The sequence below is a fragment of the Hyperoodon ampullatus genome, assembly GCF_949752795.1.
Source record: "Hyperoodon ampullatus genome assembly, chromosome: X".
Classification (NCBI taxonomy): Eukaryota; Metazoa; Chordata; class Mammalia; order Artiodactyla; family Ziphiidae; genus Hyperoodon; species Hyperoodon ampullatus.
The window spans coordinates 71,560,510-71,583,761 of record NC_136913.1 but is presented as its reverse complement, the minus strand read 5'-3'; the positions used below and the strand labels follow the sequence as shown (position 1 = coordinate 71,583,761).

Here is a 23,252-nt window from a genome sequence, read left to right as displayed (position 1 = left end):
AAGACCAATGTTCTAGCTCAAGCAATCAGGCAGAAGGAGTACCCTCTTACTCAGTGTTTCTATTCTATTCATTTCTTTATTTGATTGGATGAGGCCCACCCAAAGTAGGGAGGGTGATCTACTTAATTCAATCTACTGATTGAAATGTTAATCTTATCTTGAAACACCATCAAAATACACTCATAATAATGTTTGACCAAATGTCCGGGCACCCTATGGCCCAGTCAAGTTGACACATAAAATTAATCATCACAGGAATATATCTCAGAAATTCAAGGACTAAAAATTATGAGAACTTAAAAGATAAATCTCTTATCTGACAAGGTGTTAATATTAGGAATATATAAATAACTCCTACAACTCAACAACAGAAAAACAAATAACATGATTAAAAAATGGGCAAGGGGAGGAGCTTCAAGATGGCAGAAGAGTAAGACACAGAGATCACCTTCCCCACAAATACATCAAAAATATATCTACATGTGGAAAAACTCCTACAGATCACTTACTGAACACTGACAGAAGACCTCAGACCTCCAAAAAGCAAGAGACTCCCCACATATCTGGGTAGGGCAAAAGAGAAAAGAAAAAACAGAAGCAAAAGAATAGGGATGGGACCTGCACCAGTGGGAGGGAGCTGTGAAGGAGGAAAGGTTTTCACACACTAGAAGCCCCTTCCCAGGCGGGAACTGTGGGTGGTGGAAGGGGCAAGCTTCAGAGACACAGAGGAGAGTGCAACAAAAGGAGCATGGAGGGCAAAGCAGAGAGATTCCTGCACAGAGGAACAGTGCTGACCAGCATTCACCAGACCTAGAGACTTGTCTGCTCACCTGCCAGGGTGGGTGGGGGCTGGGAACTGAGGTTCAGGCTTCAGAGGTCGGATTCCAGGGAGAGGACAGGGGTTGGCTGCGTGAACAAAGCCTGAAGGGGGCTAATGCGCCACAGATAGCCAGGAGGGAATCTAGGAAAATGTCTGGAGTTGCCAAAGAGGCAAGGGACCTTTTCTTGCCTCTTTGTTTCCTGGTGTGGTAGGAGAGGGGGTTAAGAGCACCACTTAAAGGATCTCCACAGATGGGCGCGAGTCGCGTGGAGCTCAGAGATGGACATGAGACTCTAAGATTGCTGCTGCAGCCACCAAAAATCCTGTATGCAAGGAAAGGTCACTATCCACACCGACCCTCCCGGGAGCCTGAGCAGCCCGCCACTGCCAGGGTCCCATGATCCAGGGAAATCTTCCTTGGGAGAACACACGGCGCACCTCACACTGGTGCAAAGTCACACCGTCCTCTTCTGCCACAGAATCGCCCTGCATTCCATACCCCTCCCTCCCCACGGCCTAAGTGAGCCAGAGCATCCAAAGCAGCTGCTCCTTTAACCCCATCTTGTCTGAGCGAAGAACAGACACCCTCAGGTGACCTACACACAGAGGCGGGTCCAAATCAAAGCTGAACCCCAGGAGCTGTGTGAACAAAGAAGAGAAAGGGACATTTCTCCCACCAGCATCATGAACAGTGGATTAAATCTCCACAATCAACTTGATGTACCCTGCATCTGTGGAATACCTGAATAGACAATGAATCATCCCAAACTGAGGAGGTGGACTTTAGGAGCAACAATATATATATTTTCACTTTTTCTTTTTGTGAGTGTGTATGTGTATGCTACTGTGTGTCATTTTGTCTGTATAGCTTTGCTTTTACTATTTGTCCTAAGGTTCTGTCTGTCCGAATTTTTTGTTTTTATTTTTAGTATAGTTTTTAGCACTTGTTATCATTGGTGGATTTGTGTTTAGGTTTGGTTGCTCTCTTCTTTCTCTCTTTTTTTATTACTTAAAATATTTTTTAATAATCATTATTATTTTAATAACTTTATTTTAACTTTATTTTATCTTCTTCTTTCTTTCTTTCTTGTTTTTCTCCATTTTATTCTGAGCCATGTGGATGACACGCTCTTGGTGCTCCAGCCAGGCATCAGGGCTATGCCTCTGAACTGGGAGAGCAAAGTTAAGGACACCGGGCCACAAGAGACCTCTCAGCTTCATGTAATATCAAATTGCAAAAATCTCCCAGAGATCTCCATCTCAATGACAAGAGGCTTGAGATTCAGGCCCCACTCAACGACCAACAAGCTACAGTGCAGGAAACCCTAGGCCAAACAACAAGGAAGAAAGGAACACAACCCCACCCATTAGCACAGTGGCTGCCTAAAATCATAATAAAGCCATAGACACCCCAAAACACACCACCAGACGTGGACCTGCCCAGCAGAAAGACAAGATCCAGCCTCATCCACCAGAACACAGACACTACTCCCCTCCACCAGGAGGCCTACACAGCCCACTGAACCAACCTTAGCCACTGGAGACAGACACCAAAAACAGCAGGAACTACGAAACTGCAGCCTGTGAAAAGGAGACATCAAACACAGTAAGTTAAGCAAAATGAGAAGACAGAGAAACACACAGCAGATGATGGAGCAAGGCAAAAACCCACCAGAACCAACAAATGAAGAGGAAATAGGAAGTCTACCTGAAAAAGAATTCAGAATAATGATGGTAAAGATGATCCAAAATCATGGAGTAGAATGGAGAAAATACAAGAAACACTTAACAAGGACCTAGAAGAACTAAAGAACAAACAAACAATGATGAAGAACACAATACATGAAATTAAAAATTCTCCAAAACAGATGAATAACAGAATAACTGAGGTAGAAGAATGGGTAAGTGACCTGGAAGATAAAAGAGTGGAAATACTACTGCAAAGCAGAATAAAGAAAAAAGAATGAAAAGATTGAGTCCAGTCTCAGAGACCTCTGGGACAACATTAAATGCACCAACACTCAAATCTCTTTTTCTTCCAGGAGAAGAAGAAAAAAAGAAAGGGACTGAGAAACTATTGGAACAGATTATAGCTGAAACTTCCCTAATATGGGAAAGGAAATAGTTAATCAAGTCCAGAAAGCACAGAAAGTCCCTCACAATATAAATCCAAGGAGAAAGACACCAAGACATAAATTAATCAAACTATCAAACATTAAATACAAATAAAAAATATTAAAATCATCAAGGGAAAAAGAATAACATACAAGGGAATCCCCATAAGGTTAACAGCTGATCTTTCAGCAGAAACTCTGCAAGCCAGAAGGGAGTGGCAGGACATATTTAAAGTGATGAAGGGGAAAAACCTACAATCAAGATTACTCTACCAGCAAGGATCTCACTCAGATTTCACGGAGAAAAAAGAACCTTTATAGACAAGCAAAAGCTACAAGAATTCAGCACCATCAAACCAGCTTTACAACAAATGTAAAGGCACTTCTCTAGGCACGAAACACAAGAGAAGGAAAGATCTACAAAAACAAACACAAAAGTTAAGAAAATGGTAATAGAACATATATATCGATAATTACCTTAAATGTAAATTTATTAAATGCTCCAACAAAACACATAGACTGGCTGAGTGGATACAAAAACAAGACCTATATATATGCTGTCTACAAGAGACCCACTTCAGACCTAGGGACACATACAGACTGAAAGTGAGGGGATGGAAAAAATGTATTCCATTCAAATGGAAATCAAAAGAAAGCTGGAGTAGTAATTCTCATAACAGACAAAATAGACATTAAAACAAAGACTATTACAATAGACAAAGAAGGACACTACATAATGATGAAGGGATCAATCAAAGAAGAAGACATAACAATTGTAAACATTTATGCACCACACATAGGAGCACCTCAATACATACAGCAAATACTAACAGCCATAAAAGGGGAAATCGACAGTAACACAATCATAGTAGGGGACTTTAACACCCCACTTTCACCAATGAACAGATCATCCAAAATAAAAATAAATAAGGAAACACAAACTTTAAATGATAAATTAAACAAGATGGACTTAATTGACATTTATAGGACATTCCATACAAAAACAACAGAATACATATTATTCTCAAGTGCTCATGGAATATACTCCAGGACAGATCATATCTTGGGTCACAGATCTAGCCTTGGTAAATTTAAGAAAATTGAAATCTTATCAGGTATATTTTCCAACCACAATGCTATGAGACTAGATATCAATTACAGAAAAAAAATCTGTAAAAAATACAAACACTTGGAGTCTAAACAATACACTACTAAACAACCAAGAGATCACTGAAGAAATCAAAGGGGAAATCAAAACATACCTAGAAACAATTGACAATGAAAACACAACTACACAAACCTATAGGATGCAGCAAAAGCAGTTCTAAGAGGGAAGTTTATAGCGACACAATCCTACCTCAAGAAACAAGAAACATCTCAAATAAACAACCTAACCTTAAACCTAAAGCCATTAGAGAAAAAAGAACAAAAAAAAACCCCCACAAAGTTAGCAGAAGGAAATAAATCATAAATATCACATCAGAAATAAATGACAAAGAAATGAAGGAAAGAATATTAAAGATCAATAAACAAAATTGATAAACCATTAGCCAGACTCATCAAGAAAAAAAGGGTGAAGATTCAAATTAGTAGAATTAGAGATGAAAATGGAGAAATGAAAGCTGACACTGCAGAAATACAAAGGATCATGAGAGATTACTACAAGCATCTCTATGCCAATAAAATGGAAACCCTGGAAGAAATAGACAAATTCTTAGAAATTCACAACCTTCGGAGATGGAACAAGGAAGAAATAGAAAATATGAGCAGACCAATCACAAGCACTGAAATGAAACTGTGATGAAAAATCTTCCAAAAAATGAAAGCCCAGGACCATATGGCTTCACAGGCTAATTCTATCAAATATTTAAGGAGACCTAAAACCTATCCTTCTCAAACTCTTCCAAAACTGTTCCTTCCCCTTCCAGATGGAGGAACACTCCCAAACTCATTCTACAAGGCCACCATCACCGTGATACCAAAATCAGAGAAAGTTGTCACAAAAAAGAAAACTACAGCTCAATATCACTGATAAACATAGATGCAAAAGTTCTCAACAAAATACTAGCAAACAGAATCCAACAGCACATTAAAAGCATCATACATCATAATCACGTGGGGTTTATCCCAGGAATGCAAGGATTCTTCAGTATATGCGAATCAATCAATGTGATACACCATATTAACAAACTGGAGAAAAATCATATGATCATCTCAATAGATGCAGATAAAAATTTTGACAAATTCAACACCCATTTAAGATAAAACACCTCTTGAAAGAAGGCATACAGCGAAGTTAATAACTTTGCTCAACATAATAAAGGCCATAGATGACAAACCCACAGCCAACATTGTCCTCAATGGTGAAAACTGAAACCATTTCCACTAAGATCAGGAACAAGACAAGGTTGCCCACTCTCACCACAATTATTCAACATACTTTTGGAAGTTTTAGCTACAGCAATCAGAGAAGAAAAATTAATAAAAGGAATCCAAATCAGAAAAGAAGTAAAGCTGTCACTCTTTGGAGGTGACATGATACTATAAATAGAGAATCCTAAAGATGCTATCAGAAAATTACTAGATATAATCAATGAATTTGGTAAAGTAGCAGGATAAAAAATTTATGCACAGAAATCTCTTGCATTCCTATGCACTAATGATGAAAAATCTGAAAGTGAATTTAAGAAAATACTCCCATTTACCAATGTAACAAGAAGAATAAAATATCTAGGTATAAACCTACCTAAGGAGACAAAAGTCCTGCATGCAAAAAATTATAAGACACTGATGAAAGAAATTGAAGATGATACAAATAGATGGAGAGATATACCATGTTCTTGGATTGGAAGAATCAACATTGTGAAAATGACTCTACTACCCAAAGCAATCTACAGATTCAATGCAAACCCTATCAAACTACCACTGGCATTTTTCACAGAAGTAGTACAAAATAATTTCACAATTTGTTTGGAAACACAAAAGTCCCCGAATAGCCAAATCAATCTTGAGAAAGAAAAATGGAGCTGGAAATATCAGGCTCCCTTACTTCAGACTATACTACAAAGCTATGGTAATTAAGACAGTATGGTACTGGTACAGAAACAGAAATATAGATCATTGAAACAGGATAGAAAGCCCAGAGATAAACCCTCACACATATGGTCACCTTATCTTTGATAAAGGAGGCAAGAATATACAGTGGATAAAAGACAACCTCTTCAATAAATGGTCCTGGGAAAACTGGACAAGCACATGTAAAAGTATGAAATTAGAACACTCCCTAACACCATACACAAAAAGAAACTCAAAATGGATTAAATACCTAAATGTAAGGCCAGACACTATCAAACTCTTAGAGGAAAACATAGGCAGAACACTCTATAACATAAATCACAGCAAGATCCTTTATGACCCATCTCCTAGAAAAATGGAAATAAAAACAAAAATTACAAAATGGGGCCTAATCAAACTTAAAAGCTTCTGCACAGCAAAGGAAACCATATACAAGACCAAAAGACAGCCCTCAGAATTGGAGAAAATATTTGCAAATAAAGCAAATGACAAAGGATTAGTCTCCAAGATTTACAAGCAGCTCATGCAGCTCAATAACAAAAACACAAACAATCCAATCCAAAATTGGCAGAAGACCTAAATGGACATTTCTCTAAAGAAAATACACTGATTGCCAACAAACATATGAAAGAGTGCTCAACATCATTAATCATTAGAGAAATGTAAATCAAAACTACAATGAGATATCATCTCACACCAGTCAGAATGGCTATCATGAAAAAATCTAGAAACAGTAAATGCTGGAGAGGGTGTGGAGAAAAGGGAACCCTCTTGCACTCTTGGTGGAATGTAAATTGATACAGACACTATGGAGAACAGTACGGAGGTTCCTTTAAAAACTAAAAATAGAACTGCCATACGACCCAGCAATCCCACTACTCGGCATTTACCCTGAGAAAACCATAATTCAAAAAGAGTCATGTACCACAATGTTCAGTGCACCTCTATTTACAATAGGCAGGACATGAAAGCGACCTAAGTGTCCATTGATACATGAATGGATAAAGAAGATGTGGCACATATATACAATGGAATATTACTCCACCAGAAAAAGAAATGAAATTGAGTTGTTTGTTGTGAGGTGGATGGACATAGAATTTGTCATACAGAGTGAATTAAGTCAGAAAGAGAAAAACAAATACCGTATGCTAACACATATATATGGAATCTAAAAAAAAAAAAAAAAAAAAAAAAAGAGTGGTCATGAAGAACCTAAGGGCAAGATGGGAATAAAGATGCAGACCTACTAGAGAATGGACTTGAGGATACGGGGAGGGGAAATGGTAAGCTGGGACAAAGTGAGAGATTGGCATGGACATAGATACACTACTAAATGTAAAATAGATAGCTAGTGAGAACAAGCCGCATAGTGCAGGGAGATCAGCTAGGTGCTTTTTGACCTAGCTGGGGTGGGATATGGCGGATGGGAAGGAGGGCGACACAAGAGGGAAGAGATATTAGGATATATGTATATGTATAACTGATTCACTTTGTTATAAAACAGAAACTAGCACACCATTATAAAGCAATTATAATCCAATAAAAATGTTTAAACAAAAAAATGGGCAAAATACTTCAATAGACATTTGCCAAATAAAACGTACAAATGGGTAACAAGTATATAAAAAATGCCCAACATCACAGGAAATTGCAAATAAAAACCACAATGAAATATCACCTCATACCCATTAACATGGTAACTATTAAAAAAATAAGCTAACAAGTGTTTGTGAGCATATGGAGAAAGTAGAGCACTTGTGCATTGTTGATGGGAACGTAAAATGGTACAGTTACTATGGAAAGTGCTATGATGTTTCCTCCAAAAATTAAAAATACGATTACCATATGATCCAGACATTCAATTTCTGGGTGTATACCCTAAAGAGTTAAAAGGAGGGACTCAAACAGATACCTGAACACCGACATTTGTAGTAGCTTTTTTCACAATAGCCAAAATGTGGAAGCAACCCAAATGTCCATCAGCAGATACATTGATAAACAAATGTGGTATATACATGGAAGGGAATATTATTCATTCTTAAAAAGAGAGGAAATTCTGACACAGGCTACAACATGAGTGAACCTTGAGGAAATTATGCTAAGTGAAATAAATCAGCTACAAGAAGACCAGTACTGTATTGTTCCACTTTGATAAGCTATCTGGAGTATTCAAACTTATAGAAACAGAAAGTAGAATGCTGGTTGCCAGTGGCTGGAGAGATGAGGAAATGGGAGTTGTTGTTTAATGGCTATGAAACATTTTGGAGATTGGTTGCACAACAATGTGAATGTATTTACCACTACTGAATGGTACACTTAAAATTAGTTTAAAAGGTACATCTTATATTAGTGTGTTTGATCACAATTTGGAAAAAAAATAGTTAAATTAAATTTCCACCTGGAAGTCACAAAAGAGTATTTTTTATGAGGACCCCATATTCAGTCTCTTATAGATAAGAAGACATTTTCACTGGGGGTAGGTACTGTATCAATAAATAAATTGAATGGAATAATATATCTGTAAAGCATACATTTTTTAAAATCATACAGTTTAAAAGGGTAATGCATTGCTAATCATAGAAAATGTATTTCATATGATTAAAAATATCATTGTTTACAAAAAAGATATATAACATATGTTTAGCACAGTTCTGGTCACTAAGGGTATACAAATTTTTTAAAAAAATAATAATAAATAAGAAAGAAAAGCATTTCTCAGAAAAATGAGGCCAATGAGCATATAAAAATGCTTGGTCTTTCTTAAAGAAATATAAATCAAATCAGCATGATACCATGTTTCACTAAACTACCAAAAATTATAAAGTTGGATAATACCTAGCATTGATAAAGGTATAGGAAAATAAGGACTATCATACATTTCAGCCTTTGTGCAGGCAATTTGTCTATGTTTACAAAAAAGAAAATTAAATGTGCATACTCTTTGGCCAACCAATTCCATTTTGTGGTATAAGACCTAAAATTAAGTCCCCATATTATATGTGTCTTGACATCTGGGGAAAGCTGAGAGGGTCTTAAATGATGGCCCAGTCACAAGTTCCCCTTACCATCGTGTTCCTGAAGATACACAAGTTCCCCTTACCATCGTGTTCCTGAAGATAAAGTAACATATTCAAACAACTCTCCTTAGCATGGGGATCAGGCACAGTGGCTGCTTATCCCTGAATAGCAAGCTTCAGTTCCCTGCTAGCCCACAGAATGATTCAAACAAGTCAATCACATTCTCCTGTGGGAAACAGAGATTTCACCATGCTTAGGGGTTACACCACAGCCTCTGCTTGTTCATTCTGTTTCCAAGTAGAATTACCCTATGGCCCTGCATGACATACAGTGTTCTCCTCTTATAGGCTGTGAGTATATGTGACTAATACACTACTGTTGATTTCATCTGTCTAGTGTTGAGAATCAGTTGTTTATCAATCCCCATAACTCTAAGCAGGAATCCCTTCCTTGTCAACTGGAAGAAATGGAGGTGATAAAAACATATGGCTTGGAATTGCAAATATAAAGCAAGATATAGGTACAAGAATGTCCATTTCAGCATTGATTTTAATAGCAATAACCTGAAAACCACCTAAATGTTCACCATTAGATAACTAAATTAGATAATATAATTAGAAAATATTAGATAACAATCACATAAGTAAATTGTATAGTGTCCATATGATGGAGTACAATGTAGAAGTTAAAAAGACTGAAGTATATCTGTATGTTATGATATAGAAAGATCTTCAAGATATATGAAGTGAAAAAAATTAAGGTATAGTATCATCATTTTTTTTTCTAAGTGTGTATGCATTTTTACCCTGGAAAGTTACCCAGGAAACTACTGACAGTGGTTGCCTTTGGTATCAGGATTGGGAGTTTGTAACTAAGGAAGGAGAGAGACTGTAGCTCATTTTATACCTTTCTAATTGTTTGACTTTTTTTTAATCAAGTGCATAGTTACTTTTATTTTTACAATGAAAATAAAAGTAAAAAGGCATGATACTTGCTATTAAGCAGCCCATTGTCTAGTGGAAAAATGAACAAACTTTCACAAAATAAGTTTGAAATCTCAACAGCATGGGTCAATATCTGAACTGATTATTGGGATAAGGCAGAGTAGTGCACAGCATATGGAAAGCTGAGGGAGTAAGGTGAAAGAAGTGCTAATTGAGCTAGAAATTTAATAGTTCTCACTTCAAAAGGGTTACTCCTAAGTACAAATATATAATTTAGTTCCACATTTAACTGAGGTACATACTTAAAACAGTAAACTCTGCTCCCCAATATCAGAGTTTTGTCACTTAGTTTTATTTTTAAGAGAAAAATAAAAGAACTAAAGTCCTGGCAGTGTCCTTGAGGCTGGTGAAGAGGCCAGAAGGTTTTTTTTTCTATTGTGTTACAATATAATCCAGGTGAAATCAAAACAATTGTCTTGTCACATGGGCCAAACCTCAACTTTCACCTGGATTTCCAGGGTTACTGGAATGTTACTCTTCACAAAATCAGCAAGATAATTGACTAATATGTCTCCCTCACTTAAGTCAGCAGTTAAAGCTGAGGGATGTCTTATAAAGTGAAAGTGGCTTTAGATTTCAATAGAGAGACAAAACTGATTTCAACTTCAGGCTCCTCCGGGAAGAATTCACCTTCTCCTTTAAGTGTCCACATTTTTTTTTCTTCAGTAAATGAGTATTCAGTTTTAATGTTAATTGATTTTTATTACCTTATTTATTTTCTTAGTTAAAATATGCTCTTAGGAGCTTTAAAAATAACTGCCCTTTCCCCATAAGATTCTACTTATGAGGCATTGTCATAATAAGTTGCCTTCAGCATTGCTAATGTAGGACATTTCCAACAAATCAAATCAGCTTTTATTTAGTTCATTTTAAGGAATGAATCAGCTTTGGGTGTCCTCTAAATGAATTACAAATTAATAGGCTCAGTGTGTTCAGTGTTCTGTTCATTATTCCTTCCAGTTTGACAATAATGTAGGCTAACTTATAGTGGAGAATTTGGTTCAATGGAAAAATATGGGAATATTTACCCTGCCTGTTATGAATTATTTGAATCTACCTAGAACCGTACTACCATTTATTTTGCTCTTTGTTTTGCTTTGAGAATTTTAGCTCCACAACTATTGTACAATCAATATAGGAGGGGCATGTAATGAGATTTTTATGTTATAAATATAACTTGAGGGTTATTTCACTTGATTAAAAAAAAACTTGGATGACATGTTTTGATTCTTTTATTGGAAACATGTAATTTGGTACCAGTAATTGTAATAAATATTACTCATAAAGGGTTTTTTGTTTGTTTGTTTTGTTTTTAACTTGGGGGAGAACAGATCTAGCTGGTAAGGAAATTGATTGACACACACTCAAAGAAAAACTGTACTATATGTCTTATGAAAAGACACATGCTAATTGTACAATCTAACTTCACTTTTTTGGTGGTAAACTGAAAATTCATATATTGTTTTTCCTCCTGATAGTTAAAATTTATTTTCAAAACATTGTAGCTTTAAAACAAATTTGCACCTGTTGTTTAGTACTGTATCAGTTTTAGTTATGATAACTCTTTTATTTAAGTCATGGTTTATATGTTGTGTACATTATTTTCTGTTGTTACCTGTATCTAATTTAGGAGAGGGTCCCATTTTAAATTTCAGTTAGGAAGGAAACATTTAAAGCAGTTTATGTCTAGGAAGGCCTTGAAGTCTAACCTCTCTGTGGGACCAGATCATTTATTCTTAGGTAGAAGGCAACAACAGAACCTCACATCTCATGCCATAATTATTTGCCACTTTTGTCCTCAATTCATTCAGTCTCACAGGTTTTCTCTCTCTCTCACTCTCGCTCTCACCACATTCTTTCATCACAAACACACACATACACATACAGGGTTTTGCAGCATATAGATACATAGATAGATAGATAGATATAGATATTTAGTTTTCAAATTTTATTTTTATTTAAAATTTTGATCATAAAGGTTCCTATTAAATTTTTTAAACAATATTTAACTTAGGAAGTGAAAATCTTCTGTTTTCCCTATATAGAGTTAGTTATTATATTTTCTTGCAGAACTTCTTCCACGTGTCAGCATTTTTCTTTTTTTTTTCCTTTTTATTTTTTTAACATCTAATTGCTTTACAATGGTGTGCTAGTTTCTGCTGTATAACAAGTGAATCAGCTATATGTATACATATATCCACTCAACAAAATATACATATAATTTTTTACTACATTTATTTATTTATTTATTTATTGACTGCATTGGGTCTTCATTGCTGTGCACGGGCTTTCTCTAGTTGTGGCGAGCAGGGGCTACTCTTTGTTGTGGTTGAGGTGTGCAGGCTTCTCATTAGGGTGGCTTCTCTTTGTGGCAGAGCACAGGCTCTAGGCACGGGGGCTACAGTAGTTGTGGCACGTGGGATCAGTAGCTATGGCTCACAGGCTTAGTTGCTCCATGGCATGTGAGATGCTCCTGGACCAGGGCTCGAACCAATGTCCCCTGTATTGGCAGGCAGATTCTTAATCACTGCACCAGCAGGGAAGTCCCTATATTTTTTATTTTTTTTTAATTTTTTTATATTTTTTATTTATTTTTTATTAGTTTCTGCTTTATAACAAAGTGAATCAGTCATACATATACATCTGTTCCCACATCCCTTCCGTCCTGCGTCTCCCTCCCTCCCACCCTCCATATCCCACCCCTCCAGGCGGTCACAAAGCACCGAGCTGATCTCCCTGTGCTCTGCGGCTGCTTCCCACTATCTATCTACCTTACGTTTGGTAGTGTATATATGTCCATGCCTCTCTTTCGCTTTGTCACAGCTTACCCTTCCCCCTCCCAATTTCCTCAAGTCCATTCTAAAGTAGGTCTATGTCTTTATTCCCGTTTTACCACTAGGTTCTTCATGACATTTTTCTTTAAATCCCATATATATGTGTTAGCATATGGTATTTGTCTTTCTCTTTCTGACTTACTTCACTCTGTATGACAGACTCTAGGTCTATCCACCTCATTACAAATAGTTCAGTTTCGTTTCTTTTTATGGCTGAGTAATATTCCATTGTATATATGTGCCACATCTTCTTTATCCATTCTTCCAATGATGGACACTTAGGTTGTTTCCATCTCCAGGCTATTATGAATAGAGCTGCAATGAACATTTCGGTACATGTCTCTTTTTGAATTATGGTTTTCTCAGGGTATATGCCTAGTAGTGGTATTGCTGGGTCATATGGTAGTTCTATTTTTAGTTTTTTAAGGAACCTCCATACTGTTCTCCATAGTGGCTGTACCAATGCACATTGCCACCAGCAGTGCAAGAGTGTTCCCTTTTCTCCACACCCTCTCCAGCATTTATCGTTTCTAGATTTCTTGATGATGGCCATTCTGACCGGTGTAAGATGATATCTCATTGTAGTTTTGATTTGCATTTCTCTAATGATTAATGATGTTGAGCATTCTTTCATGTGTTTGTTGGCAGTCTGTATATCTTCTTTGGAGAAATGCCTATTTAAGTCTTCTGCCCATTTTTGGATTGGGTTTTTTGTTTTTTTCCTATTGAGCTGCATGAGCTGTTTATAAATTTTGGCGATTAATCCTTTGTCAGTTGCTTCATTTGCAACTATTTTCTCCCATTCTGAGGGTTGTCTTTTGGTCTTGTTTATGGTTTCCTTTGCTGTGAAAAAGCTTTGAAGTTTCATTAGGTCCCATGTGTTTATCTTTGTTTTTATTTCCATTTCTCTAGGAGGTGAGTCCAAAAGGATATTGCTGTGATTTACGTCATAGTGTTCTGCTTATGTTTTCCTCTAAGAGTTTGATAGTTTCTGGCCTTACATTTATGTCTTTAATCCATTTTGAGCTTATTTTTGTGTATGGTGACAGGGAATGATCTAATCTCATACTTTTACGTGTCCGTGTCCAGTTTTCCCAGCACCACTTATTGAAGAGGCTGTCCTTTCTCCACTGTACATTCCTGCCTCCTTTATCAAAGATAAGTTGACCATATGTGCGTGGGTTTATCTCTGGGCTTTCTATTCTGTTCCATTGATCTATCTTTCTGTTTTTGTGCCAGTACCACACTCTCTTGATTACTGTAGCTTTGTGGTATAGTCTGAAGACAGGGAGCCTGATTCCTCCAGCTCCGTTTTTCGTTCTCAAGATTGCTTTGGCTATTCGGGGTCTTTTGTTTTTCCAAACAAATTTTGAAATTTTTTGTTCTAGTTCTGTGAAAAATGCCAATGGTAGTTTGATAGGGATTGCATTGAATCTGTAGATTGCTTTGGGTAGTAGAGTCATTTTCACAATGTTGATTCTTCCAGTCCAGGAGCATGGTGTATCTCTCCATCTATTTGTATCCTCTTTAATTTCTTTCATCAGTGTCTTATAATTTTCTGCATACAGGTCTTTTGTCTCCTTAGGTAGGTTTATTCCTAGATATTTTATTCTTTTTGTTGCAATGGTAAATGGGAGTGTTTTCTTGATTTCATTTTCAGATTTTTCATCATTAGTGTACAGGAATGCCAGAGATTTCTGTGCATTAATTTTGTATCCTGCTACTTTACCAAATTCATTGATTAGCTCTAGGAATTTTCTGGTAGCATCTTTAGGATTCTCTATGTATAGTATCATGTCATCTGCAAACAGTGACAGTTTTACTTCTTCTTTTCCAATTTGGATTCCTTTTATTTCCTTTTCTTCTCTGATTGCTGTGGCTAAGACTTCCAAAACTAAGTTGAATAAGAGTGGTGAGAGTGGGCAGCCTTGTCTTGTTTGTGATCTTAGTGGAAATGGTTTCAGTTTTTCACCATTGAGGACAATGTTGGCTGTGGGTTTGTCATATATGGCATTTATTATGTTGAGGAAAGTTCCCTCTATGCCTACTTTCTGCAGGGTTTTTATCATAAATGGGTGTTGAATTTTGTCGAAAGCTTTCTCTGCATCTATTGAGATGATCATATGGTTTTTCTCCTTCAATTTGTTAATATGGTGTATCACATTGATTGATTTGCGTATATTGAAGAATCCTTGCATTCCTGGAATAAACCCCACTTGATCATGGTGTATGATCCTTTTAATGTGCTGTTGGATTCTGTTTCCTAGTATTTTGTTGAGGATTTTTGCATCTATGTTCATCAGTGATATTGGCCTGTAGTTTTCTTTCTTTGTGACATCCTGCCTGGTTTTGGTATCAAGGTGATGGTGGCCTCGTACAATGAATTTGGGAGTGCTCCTCCCTCTGCTATATTTTGGAAGAGTTTGAGAAGGATAAGTGTTAGCTCTTCTCTAAATGTTTGATAGAATTCGCCTGTGAAGCCATCTGTTCCTGGGCTTCTGTTTGTTGCAAGATTTTAAATCACAGTTTCAATTTCAGTGCTTGTGACTGGTCTATTCATATTTTCTATTTCATCCTGATTCAGTCTTGGCAGGTTGTGCATTTCTAAGGATTTGTCCATTTCTTCCAGGTTGTCCATTTTATTGGCATAGAGTTGCTTATAGTAATCTCTCATGATCTTTTGTATTTCTGCAGTGTCAGTTGTTACTTCTCCTTTTTCATTTCTAATTCTATTGATTTGAGGCTTCTCCCTTTTTTTCTTCATGTGTCTGGCTAATGGTTTATCAATTTTGTTTATCTTCACAAAGAACCAGCTTTTAGTTTTATTGATCAGTGCTATCATTTCCTTCATTTCTTTTTCATTTATTTCTGATATGATCTTTATGATTTCTTTCCTTCTGCTAACCTTGTTTTTTTTTTGTTCTTCTTTCTCCAATTGCTTTAGGTGCACGATCAGGTTGTTTACTCGAGATGTTTCCTGTTTCTTAAGGTGGGATTGTATTGCTATAAACTTCCCCCTTAGAACTGTTTTTGCTGCGTCCCATAGGTTTTGGGTTGTCATGTCTCCATTGTCATTTATTTCTAGGTATTTTTTTATTTCCTCTTTGATTTCTTCTGTGATCACTTCGTTATTGAGTAGTGTATTGTTTAGCCTCCATGTGTTTGTATTTTTTACAGATCTTTTCCTGTAATTGACGTCTAGTCTCATAGCATTGTGGTCGGAAAAGATACTTGATACAATTTCAATTTACTTAAATTTACCAAGGCTTGATTTGTGACCCAAGATGTGATCTATCCTGGAGAATGCTCCATGAGCACTTGAGAAAAATGTGTATTCTGTTGTTTTTAGATGGAAAGTCTATAAATATCAATTAAGTCCATCTTGTTTAATGTATCATTTAAAGCTTGTGTTTCCTTATTTATTTTCATTTTGGATGATCTGCCCATTGGTGAAAGTGGGGTGTTAAAGTCCCCTACTCTGAGTGTGTTTCTGTCGATTTCCCCTTTTATGGCTGTTAGTATTTGCCTTATGTATTGAGGTGCTCCTAGGTTGGGTGCATAAATATTTACAATTGTTATATCTTCTTCTTGGATCGATCCCTTTATCATTATGTAGTGTCCTTCTTTGTCTCTTCTAATAGTCTTTATTTTAAAGTCTATTTTGTCTGATATAAGAATTGGTACTCCACCTTTCTTTTGATTTCCATTTGCATGGAATAACTTTTTCCATCCCCTTACTTTCAATCTGTATGTGTCTCTAGGTCTGAAGTGGGTCTCTTGTAGACAGCATATATATGGGTCTTGTTTTTGTATCCATTCAGCCAGTCTGTGTGTTTTGGTGGAAGGATTTAATCCATTTACATTTAAGGTAATTATTGATACGTATGTTCCTATTCCCATTTCCTTAATTGTTTTGGTTTCTTTATTGTAGGTATATTCCTTCTGTTGTGTTTCTTGCCCAGAGAAGTTCCTTTAGCATTTGTTGTAAAGCTTGTTTGGTGGTGCTGAACTCTCTCAGCTTTTGCTTGTCTGTAAAGTTTTAATTTCTCCATCAAATCTGAATGAGATCCTTGCTAGGTAGAGTAATCTTGGTTGCAGGTTTCTCTCCTCCATCACTTTAATTATATCCTGCCACTCCCTTCTGGCTTGTAGAGTTTCTGCTGAGAGATCAGCTGTTAACCTGATGGGGATTCCCTTGTGTGTTATTTGTTGTTTTTCCCTTGCTGCTTTTAATATGATTTCTTTGTGTTTAATTTTTGACAGTTTGATTAATATGTGTCTTGGCGTATTTCTCCTTGGATTTATTCTGTATGGGACTCTCTGTGCCTCCTGGACTTGATTAACTATTTCCTTTCCCATATTAGGGAAGTTTTCAACTATAATCTCTTCAAATATTTTCTCAGTCCTTTCCTTTTTCTCTTCTTCTTTTGGAACCCCTATAATTCACGTGTTGGTGCATTTAATGTTGTCCCAGAGGTCTCTGAGACTGTCCTCTGTTGTTTTCATTCTTTTTTCTTTATTTTGCTCTGCATCAGTTATTTCCACTATTTTATCTTCCACCTCACTTATCCGTTCTTCTGCCTCAGTTATTCTGCTATTGATCCCATCTAGAGTATTTTTCATTTCATTTATTGTGTTTTTAATCAATGCTTGATTCATCTTTTTTTCTTCTAGGTCCTTGTTAACTGTTTCTTGCATTTTGTCTATTCTATTTCCAAGATTTTGGATCTTGGAAATAGAATCTTGGATCAGCTTTACTATCATTATTCTGAATTCTTTTTCAGGTAGACTGCCTATTACCTCTTCATTTGTTAGGTTTGGTGGGTTTTTATCTTGCTCCTTCACCTGCTGTGTGTTTTTCTGCCTTCTCATTTTGTTTATCTTCCTGTGTTTGGGGTCTCCTTTTTGCAGGCTGAAGATTCATAGTTCCCGTTGTTTTTGGTGTCTGTCCCCAGTGGTTAAGGTTGTTTCATTAGGTTGTGTAGTCTTCCTGGTGGGGGCGACTAGTGCCTGTGTTCTGGTGGTTGAGGCTCGATCTTGTCTTTCTGGTGGACAGGTCCACGTCTGGTGGTGTGTTTTGGGGTGCTTGTGTCCTTATTATGTTTTTAGGCATCATCTCTGCTAATGGGTGGGGTTGTGTTCCTGTCTTGCTAGTTGTTTGGCATAGGGTGACCAGCACTGTAGCTTGCTGGTCATTGACTGAAGATGGGTGCTGGTGTTGAAATGGAGATCTCTGGGCGGTTTTCGCCACTTGATATTATGTGGAGCTGGGAGGTCTCTTTTGGACCCGTGTCCTGAAGTTGGCTCTCCCACTTCAGAGGCACAGCACTGACTCGTGGCTGCAGCACCAAGAGCCTTTCAGCTACCCGGCTCAGAATAATGGGGAGAAAACGTAGAAAGAAAGAATTAGTAGAAGAAAGAAAGAGAGAGAGAAAGAAAGGAAGAAGGAAGGAAAGGAAGGAAGGAAGAAAGAAAGAAAGAAAGAAAGAAAGAAAGAAAGAAAGAAAGAAAGGATGGAGGGAGGAAGGATGGAAAGAAAGAAAGAAAGAAAGAAAGGAGGGAGGGAGGGAGGCAGGAACGAAGGAAAAAGAAAGAGTGCAAGGAAGAAGGGCGGGAGGGAGGTATGAAGGAAAGGAAAAGAAAGAGGGAAAGGAAGAAAGGATGGAGGGAGGAATGAAAGAAAAAGAAAGAGTTAAATGAAGAAGGGAAGGAGGGAGGTAAGAAGGAAAGAAAGAAAGAAAGGAAGAAGAAATAAAGAGAAGGAAAGAAACACAGGAGGGAGGGAGGCAGGAAAGAGAGAGAGAAAGAAAGAAAGGAGGGGCGGAGGGAGGGAGGGAGGAAGGGAAGGTAGGAAAAAAAGAAAGAGCACGTAAAATAAAATAGAATTAAGTATAAATTATAGTAGCGTTATTCAAATTAAAAAGTAATTATTGAAAAAAAACGGACAGATAGAACCCTGGGACATATGGTGGAAGCAAAGCTATACAGAGAAAATTTCACACAGAAGCATACACATACACATTCACAAAAAGAGAGCAGGGGGAAAAATCGAAAATCTTGCTCTCAAAGTCCACCTCCTCAATTTGGGATAATTCGTTGTAAAAAGAGGAAAATGGGAAAAAGTCTTAAATCTTGTCCTCAATTTGGGATGATTCGTTGTCCATTCATGCACTCCACAGACGCAGGGCACATCAAGTGGACCGTGGAGCTTTAATCCACTGCCTCCGAGGCTGCACAGAGAGATTTCCCTGTCTCTTCTCTGCTCTCACAGCTCCCGGGTCTCAGCCTTGGACCTAGCCCCGCCTTTGTGCGTAGGTCACCGGAGGGCGTCCGTTCTTCGCTCAGACAGGACGGGTTTAAAGGAGCCGCTGATTCGGGGGCTCTGGCTCACTCAGGCAGAGGGGAGGGATGGGCACGCCGTGCAGGGCGGGCTTGCGGCGGCAGAGGCCAGCGTGATGTCGGACCACCCCGTGGCGCTCCGTGCGCTTTTCCGGGGAAGCCGTCCCTGGGTCCCGGGACCCCGGCAGTGGCGGGCTGCACAGGCTCCCCGGAAGGCTGGGTGGACAGTGACCTGTACTCACACACAGCTCTTGTGGCGGCGGCAGCAGCAGCCCTAGCATCCCACGCCCGTCTCTGGGGTCCGCGCCTTTAGCCGTGGCTCACGCCCGTCTCTGGAGCTTCTTTAAGTAGCGCTCTTAATGCCCTCTCCTTGTGCACCAGGAAACAAAAGGGAAGAAAAAGTCTCTTGCCTCTTCGGCAGCTCCAGACTTTTTCCCTGGACTCCCTCCGGGCTAGCCGTGGTGCACTAACCCCTTCAGGCTCTCTTCCTGCCGCCAGCCCCAGTCCTCTCCCTGCGCTCCGACTGAAACCCGATACCCGAGCCTCAGCTCCCAGCCCCGCCCGCCCCGGCGGCCGAGCAGACAAGCCTCTCAGGCTGGTGTGTGCCTGAGGGCACCGATCCTCTGTGCCGGAATCTCTCCACTTTGCCTTCCACACTTCTGTTGCTGTGCTCTCCTCTGCTACTCTGAAGCTTTCCCCCTCTGCCACCTGCAGTGTCCGCCCGCGAAGGGGCTTCCAGTGTGTGGAAACCTTTCCTCCTTCACGGCTCCCTCCCACTGGTGCAGGTCCCATCCCTATCCTTTTGTCTCTGTTTATTCTTTTTTCTTTTGTCCTACCCAGGTATGTGGGGAGTTTCTTGCCTTTTGGGGGGTCTGAGGTCTTCTGTCAGCATTTAGTAGGTGTTCTGTAGGAATTGTTCCACGTGTAGAAGAATTTCTGATGTACCTGTGGGAGGAAGTTGATCTCCGCATCTTACTCTTCCGCCATCTTCCTCCGCTCCTATATTTTTAATTAAAGTTAATTTTCAGATTTTTTTTACCACCCCCTGAGATAATTGGAGACACCATAGGGATAAAGCTACTAGAAAATAATCAGATATATTTCTACTTCTAGCTCTGCTATGGTCTCTCTGCACCCTGTTGAATAAGTCCTTGACCTTTCTTTTCATTACTCCTTATTCACAAATAGAGGTCATTATTCCATCATGCTTCTAATTTATTTCCTAGGGATGCCTCCAGGATTCATTGAATTCAAACAATATATAAAGTCCATAGTTTATTGGTTTAAAAAAAACCCTAAGAATAAAAAGGATGGGCTTATTCTGAAACTTTCTGAAGCCATAAATATGATTGTTCTTTTAAAACAACATTATCTTATTACATTTCTCTTATTTAGTCTTTTAATTTATTATAACATTAGTGGGAGCCTATCTATGGTAAACCTAGATTAATTTATCAAAAGACAACACCATGACATGATCCTGACTCTGGTATTTTTAAAATATATGTAGTGTGAATGTGAATATATGTATTATAGAAAAAAGTTTGAAAGAACATATATTAGAATTAACATGTGTAATTTTCAGGATTGTTAGTGATTTAAATTCTCTTCTTTTTAAATATATCTGTGTTTTCTACAATTAATATGTATTATTTGTGTGACTACAACCACTTTAAGTCAACATTGTTTAATTGTTATCAGGTAAATTTTTTTTTACTCATTTTATTCTAGCACACTTTCATGTCATAGTAATAAATACCATGATAATGCCCATTTCTGGAAAGGGGAACACAGAATAAGAATTGTGAAATTAATTTATATGTTGAAAGTAACCTAGCACATATCACTCTGATGATTTAATATTCTTCCTTTGAGCATTCTAATTTTTAAAAATGTTTTTTACAGCTACAAGACCGCACTCAGTTCAGTGACCAAGACTTAGCCACCCTTAAGAAGTACTGGGACAATGGCATGACCAGCCTTGGCTCTGTTTGTAGAGAGAAAATTGAAGCAGTGGCAACTGAATTGAATGTTGACTGTGAAATAGTTCGGGTAAGGCATTTTCAATAATTTTCATGTTGTGGTTGATGAGTGTCATAAATGAAAGCCTTAAAAAGTTGTATGGTTTGCGTTTCTCTAATTAGTGATGTTGAGCATCTTTTCATGTGCTTTTTGGCCATCTTTATGTCTTCTTTGGAGAAATGCCTGTTTAGAGATTCTGCCCATTTTTTGGTTGGGTTGCTTGTTTTTTTCATATTGAGCTGCATAAGCTGTTCATATATTTTTGAGATTAATCCCTTGTCAATTGCTTCATTTCCAAATATTTTCTCCCATTCTGAGGGTTGTGTTTTCATTTTGTTTGTGGTTTCCTTTGCTGCGAAAAACCTTTTAAGTTTCGTTAGGTCCCATTTGTTGGTTTTTGTTTTTATTTCCATTTCTTTAGGAGGTAGGTCAAAAAAGATCTTGCTGTGATTTATGTCAATGAGTGTTCTGTCTATGTTTTCCTTTAAGAGTTTTATAGTGTCTGGCCTTACATTTAGTCTTTAATCCATTTATAGTTTATTTTTGTGTATGGTGTTAGGGAGTGTTCTATTTTCATTCTTTTACATGTAGCTGTCCAGTTTTCCCAGCACTACTTATTGAAGAGATTGTCTTTTCTCCGTTGTATATTCTTGCCTCCTTAGTCATATATTAGTTGACCATAGGTGAATGGATTTATCTCTGGACTTTCTGTCCTGTTCCATTGATTTATGTATCTGTTTTTGTGTCAGTACTATACTGTTTTTATTACTCTTTTGATTACAGTAGCTTTGTGATATAGTCTGAAGTCAGCCTGATTCAGCTCCATTCTTCTTTCTCAAGATTGCTTTGGATATTTGGGTCTTCTTGTTTCCATACAAATTCTAAAATTTTTTGTTCTAGTTCTCTGAAAAATGCCTCACACTGGTCAAAATGGCCATCATCAAAAAATCTACAAACAATAAATACTGGAGAGAATGTAGAGAAAATGGGAACCTCCTACACTGTTAGTGGGAATGTAAATTGGTACAACCATTATGGAGAACAGTATGGAGGTTTCTTAAAAAACTAAATATAAAGCTACCATATGATCCAGCAATCCCACTCCTGGGCATATATCCAGAGAAAACCAAAATTCAAAAAGATACATACACCCCAATGTTCACTGCAGCACTATTTACAGTAGCCAAGACATGGATGCAACCTAAATGTCCATCAACAGAGGAATGGATAAAGAAGGTGTGGTACATATATACAATGGAATATTACTCAACCATAAAAAGAGAGTGAAATAATGCCATTTGCAGCAACATGAGTGGACCTAGAGATTATCATACTAAGTGAAGTAAGTCAGACAGAGAAAGACAAAGAGCATATGATATCACTTATATGTGAAATCTACGTTTTAAAATGATACAAATGGACTTATATACAAAAGAGAAACAGATCTGGAAATCAAACTTATGGTTACCAAAGGGAAAATATGGCAGGAAATGATAAATTAGGAGATTGGGATTAACATATACACACTACTATATATAACATTAGTAACTAAAAAGGACCTACTCTGTAACACGGGGAACTTTACTCAATACTCTGTAATAACCTCTATGGGAAAAGAATCTGAAAAAGAATGGATATATGTAAAACTGATTCACTTTGCTTTATACCAGAAACTAACACAACATTGTAAATCAACTATACTTCAATAAAAATTAATTTAAAAAATTGTATGAGGTGCTTTAAACAATGCTATCAATAAAGTGAAAAAGATAACCCACAGAATGGGAGGAAACATGTTCAAATCAAATATCTGATAAGGATCTTATCCAGAATATGTAAAGAACTCTTACATATCAATAATAAAAAAGCAAATAATGCAATTTAAAAATGGGCAATAGATTAGAATAGTCATTTTTCCAAAGAAGATGTACAAGTGGCCAATAAATACACTAAAATATGTTCAACATCTTTTGTCATTATGGAAATCAAAACCACAATGAGATACTTCTTAACACCCACTATGATG

General features: G+C 37.5%; 1 protein-coding gene across 1 annotated transcript in view; it reads left to right on the top strand.

The window, feature by feature from the left end:
- Positions 1 to 23,252, top strand: part of HDX (highly divergent homeobox) — a gene marked incomplete at both ends in the record, with an annotated part of 192,424 nt that overhangs the window by 108,124 nt on the left and 61,048 nt on the right. The window contains one exon of the mRNA XM_079727734.1: positions 21,110 to 21,256. Within this exon, the coding sequence (XP_079583860.1) occupies positions 21,110 to 21,256 (147 nt within the window). The remainder of the gene's footprint in view (positions 1 to 21,109; positions 21,257 to 23,252) is intronic.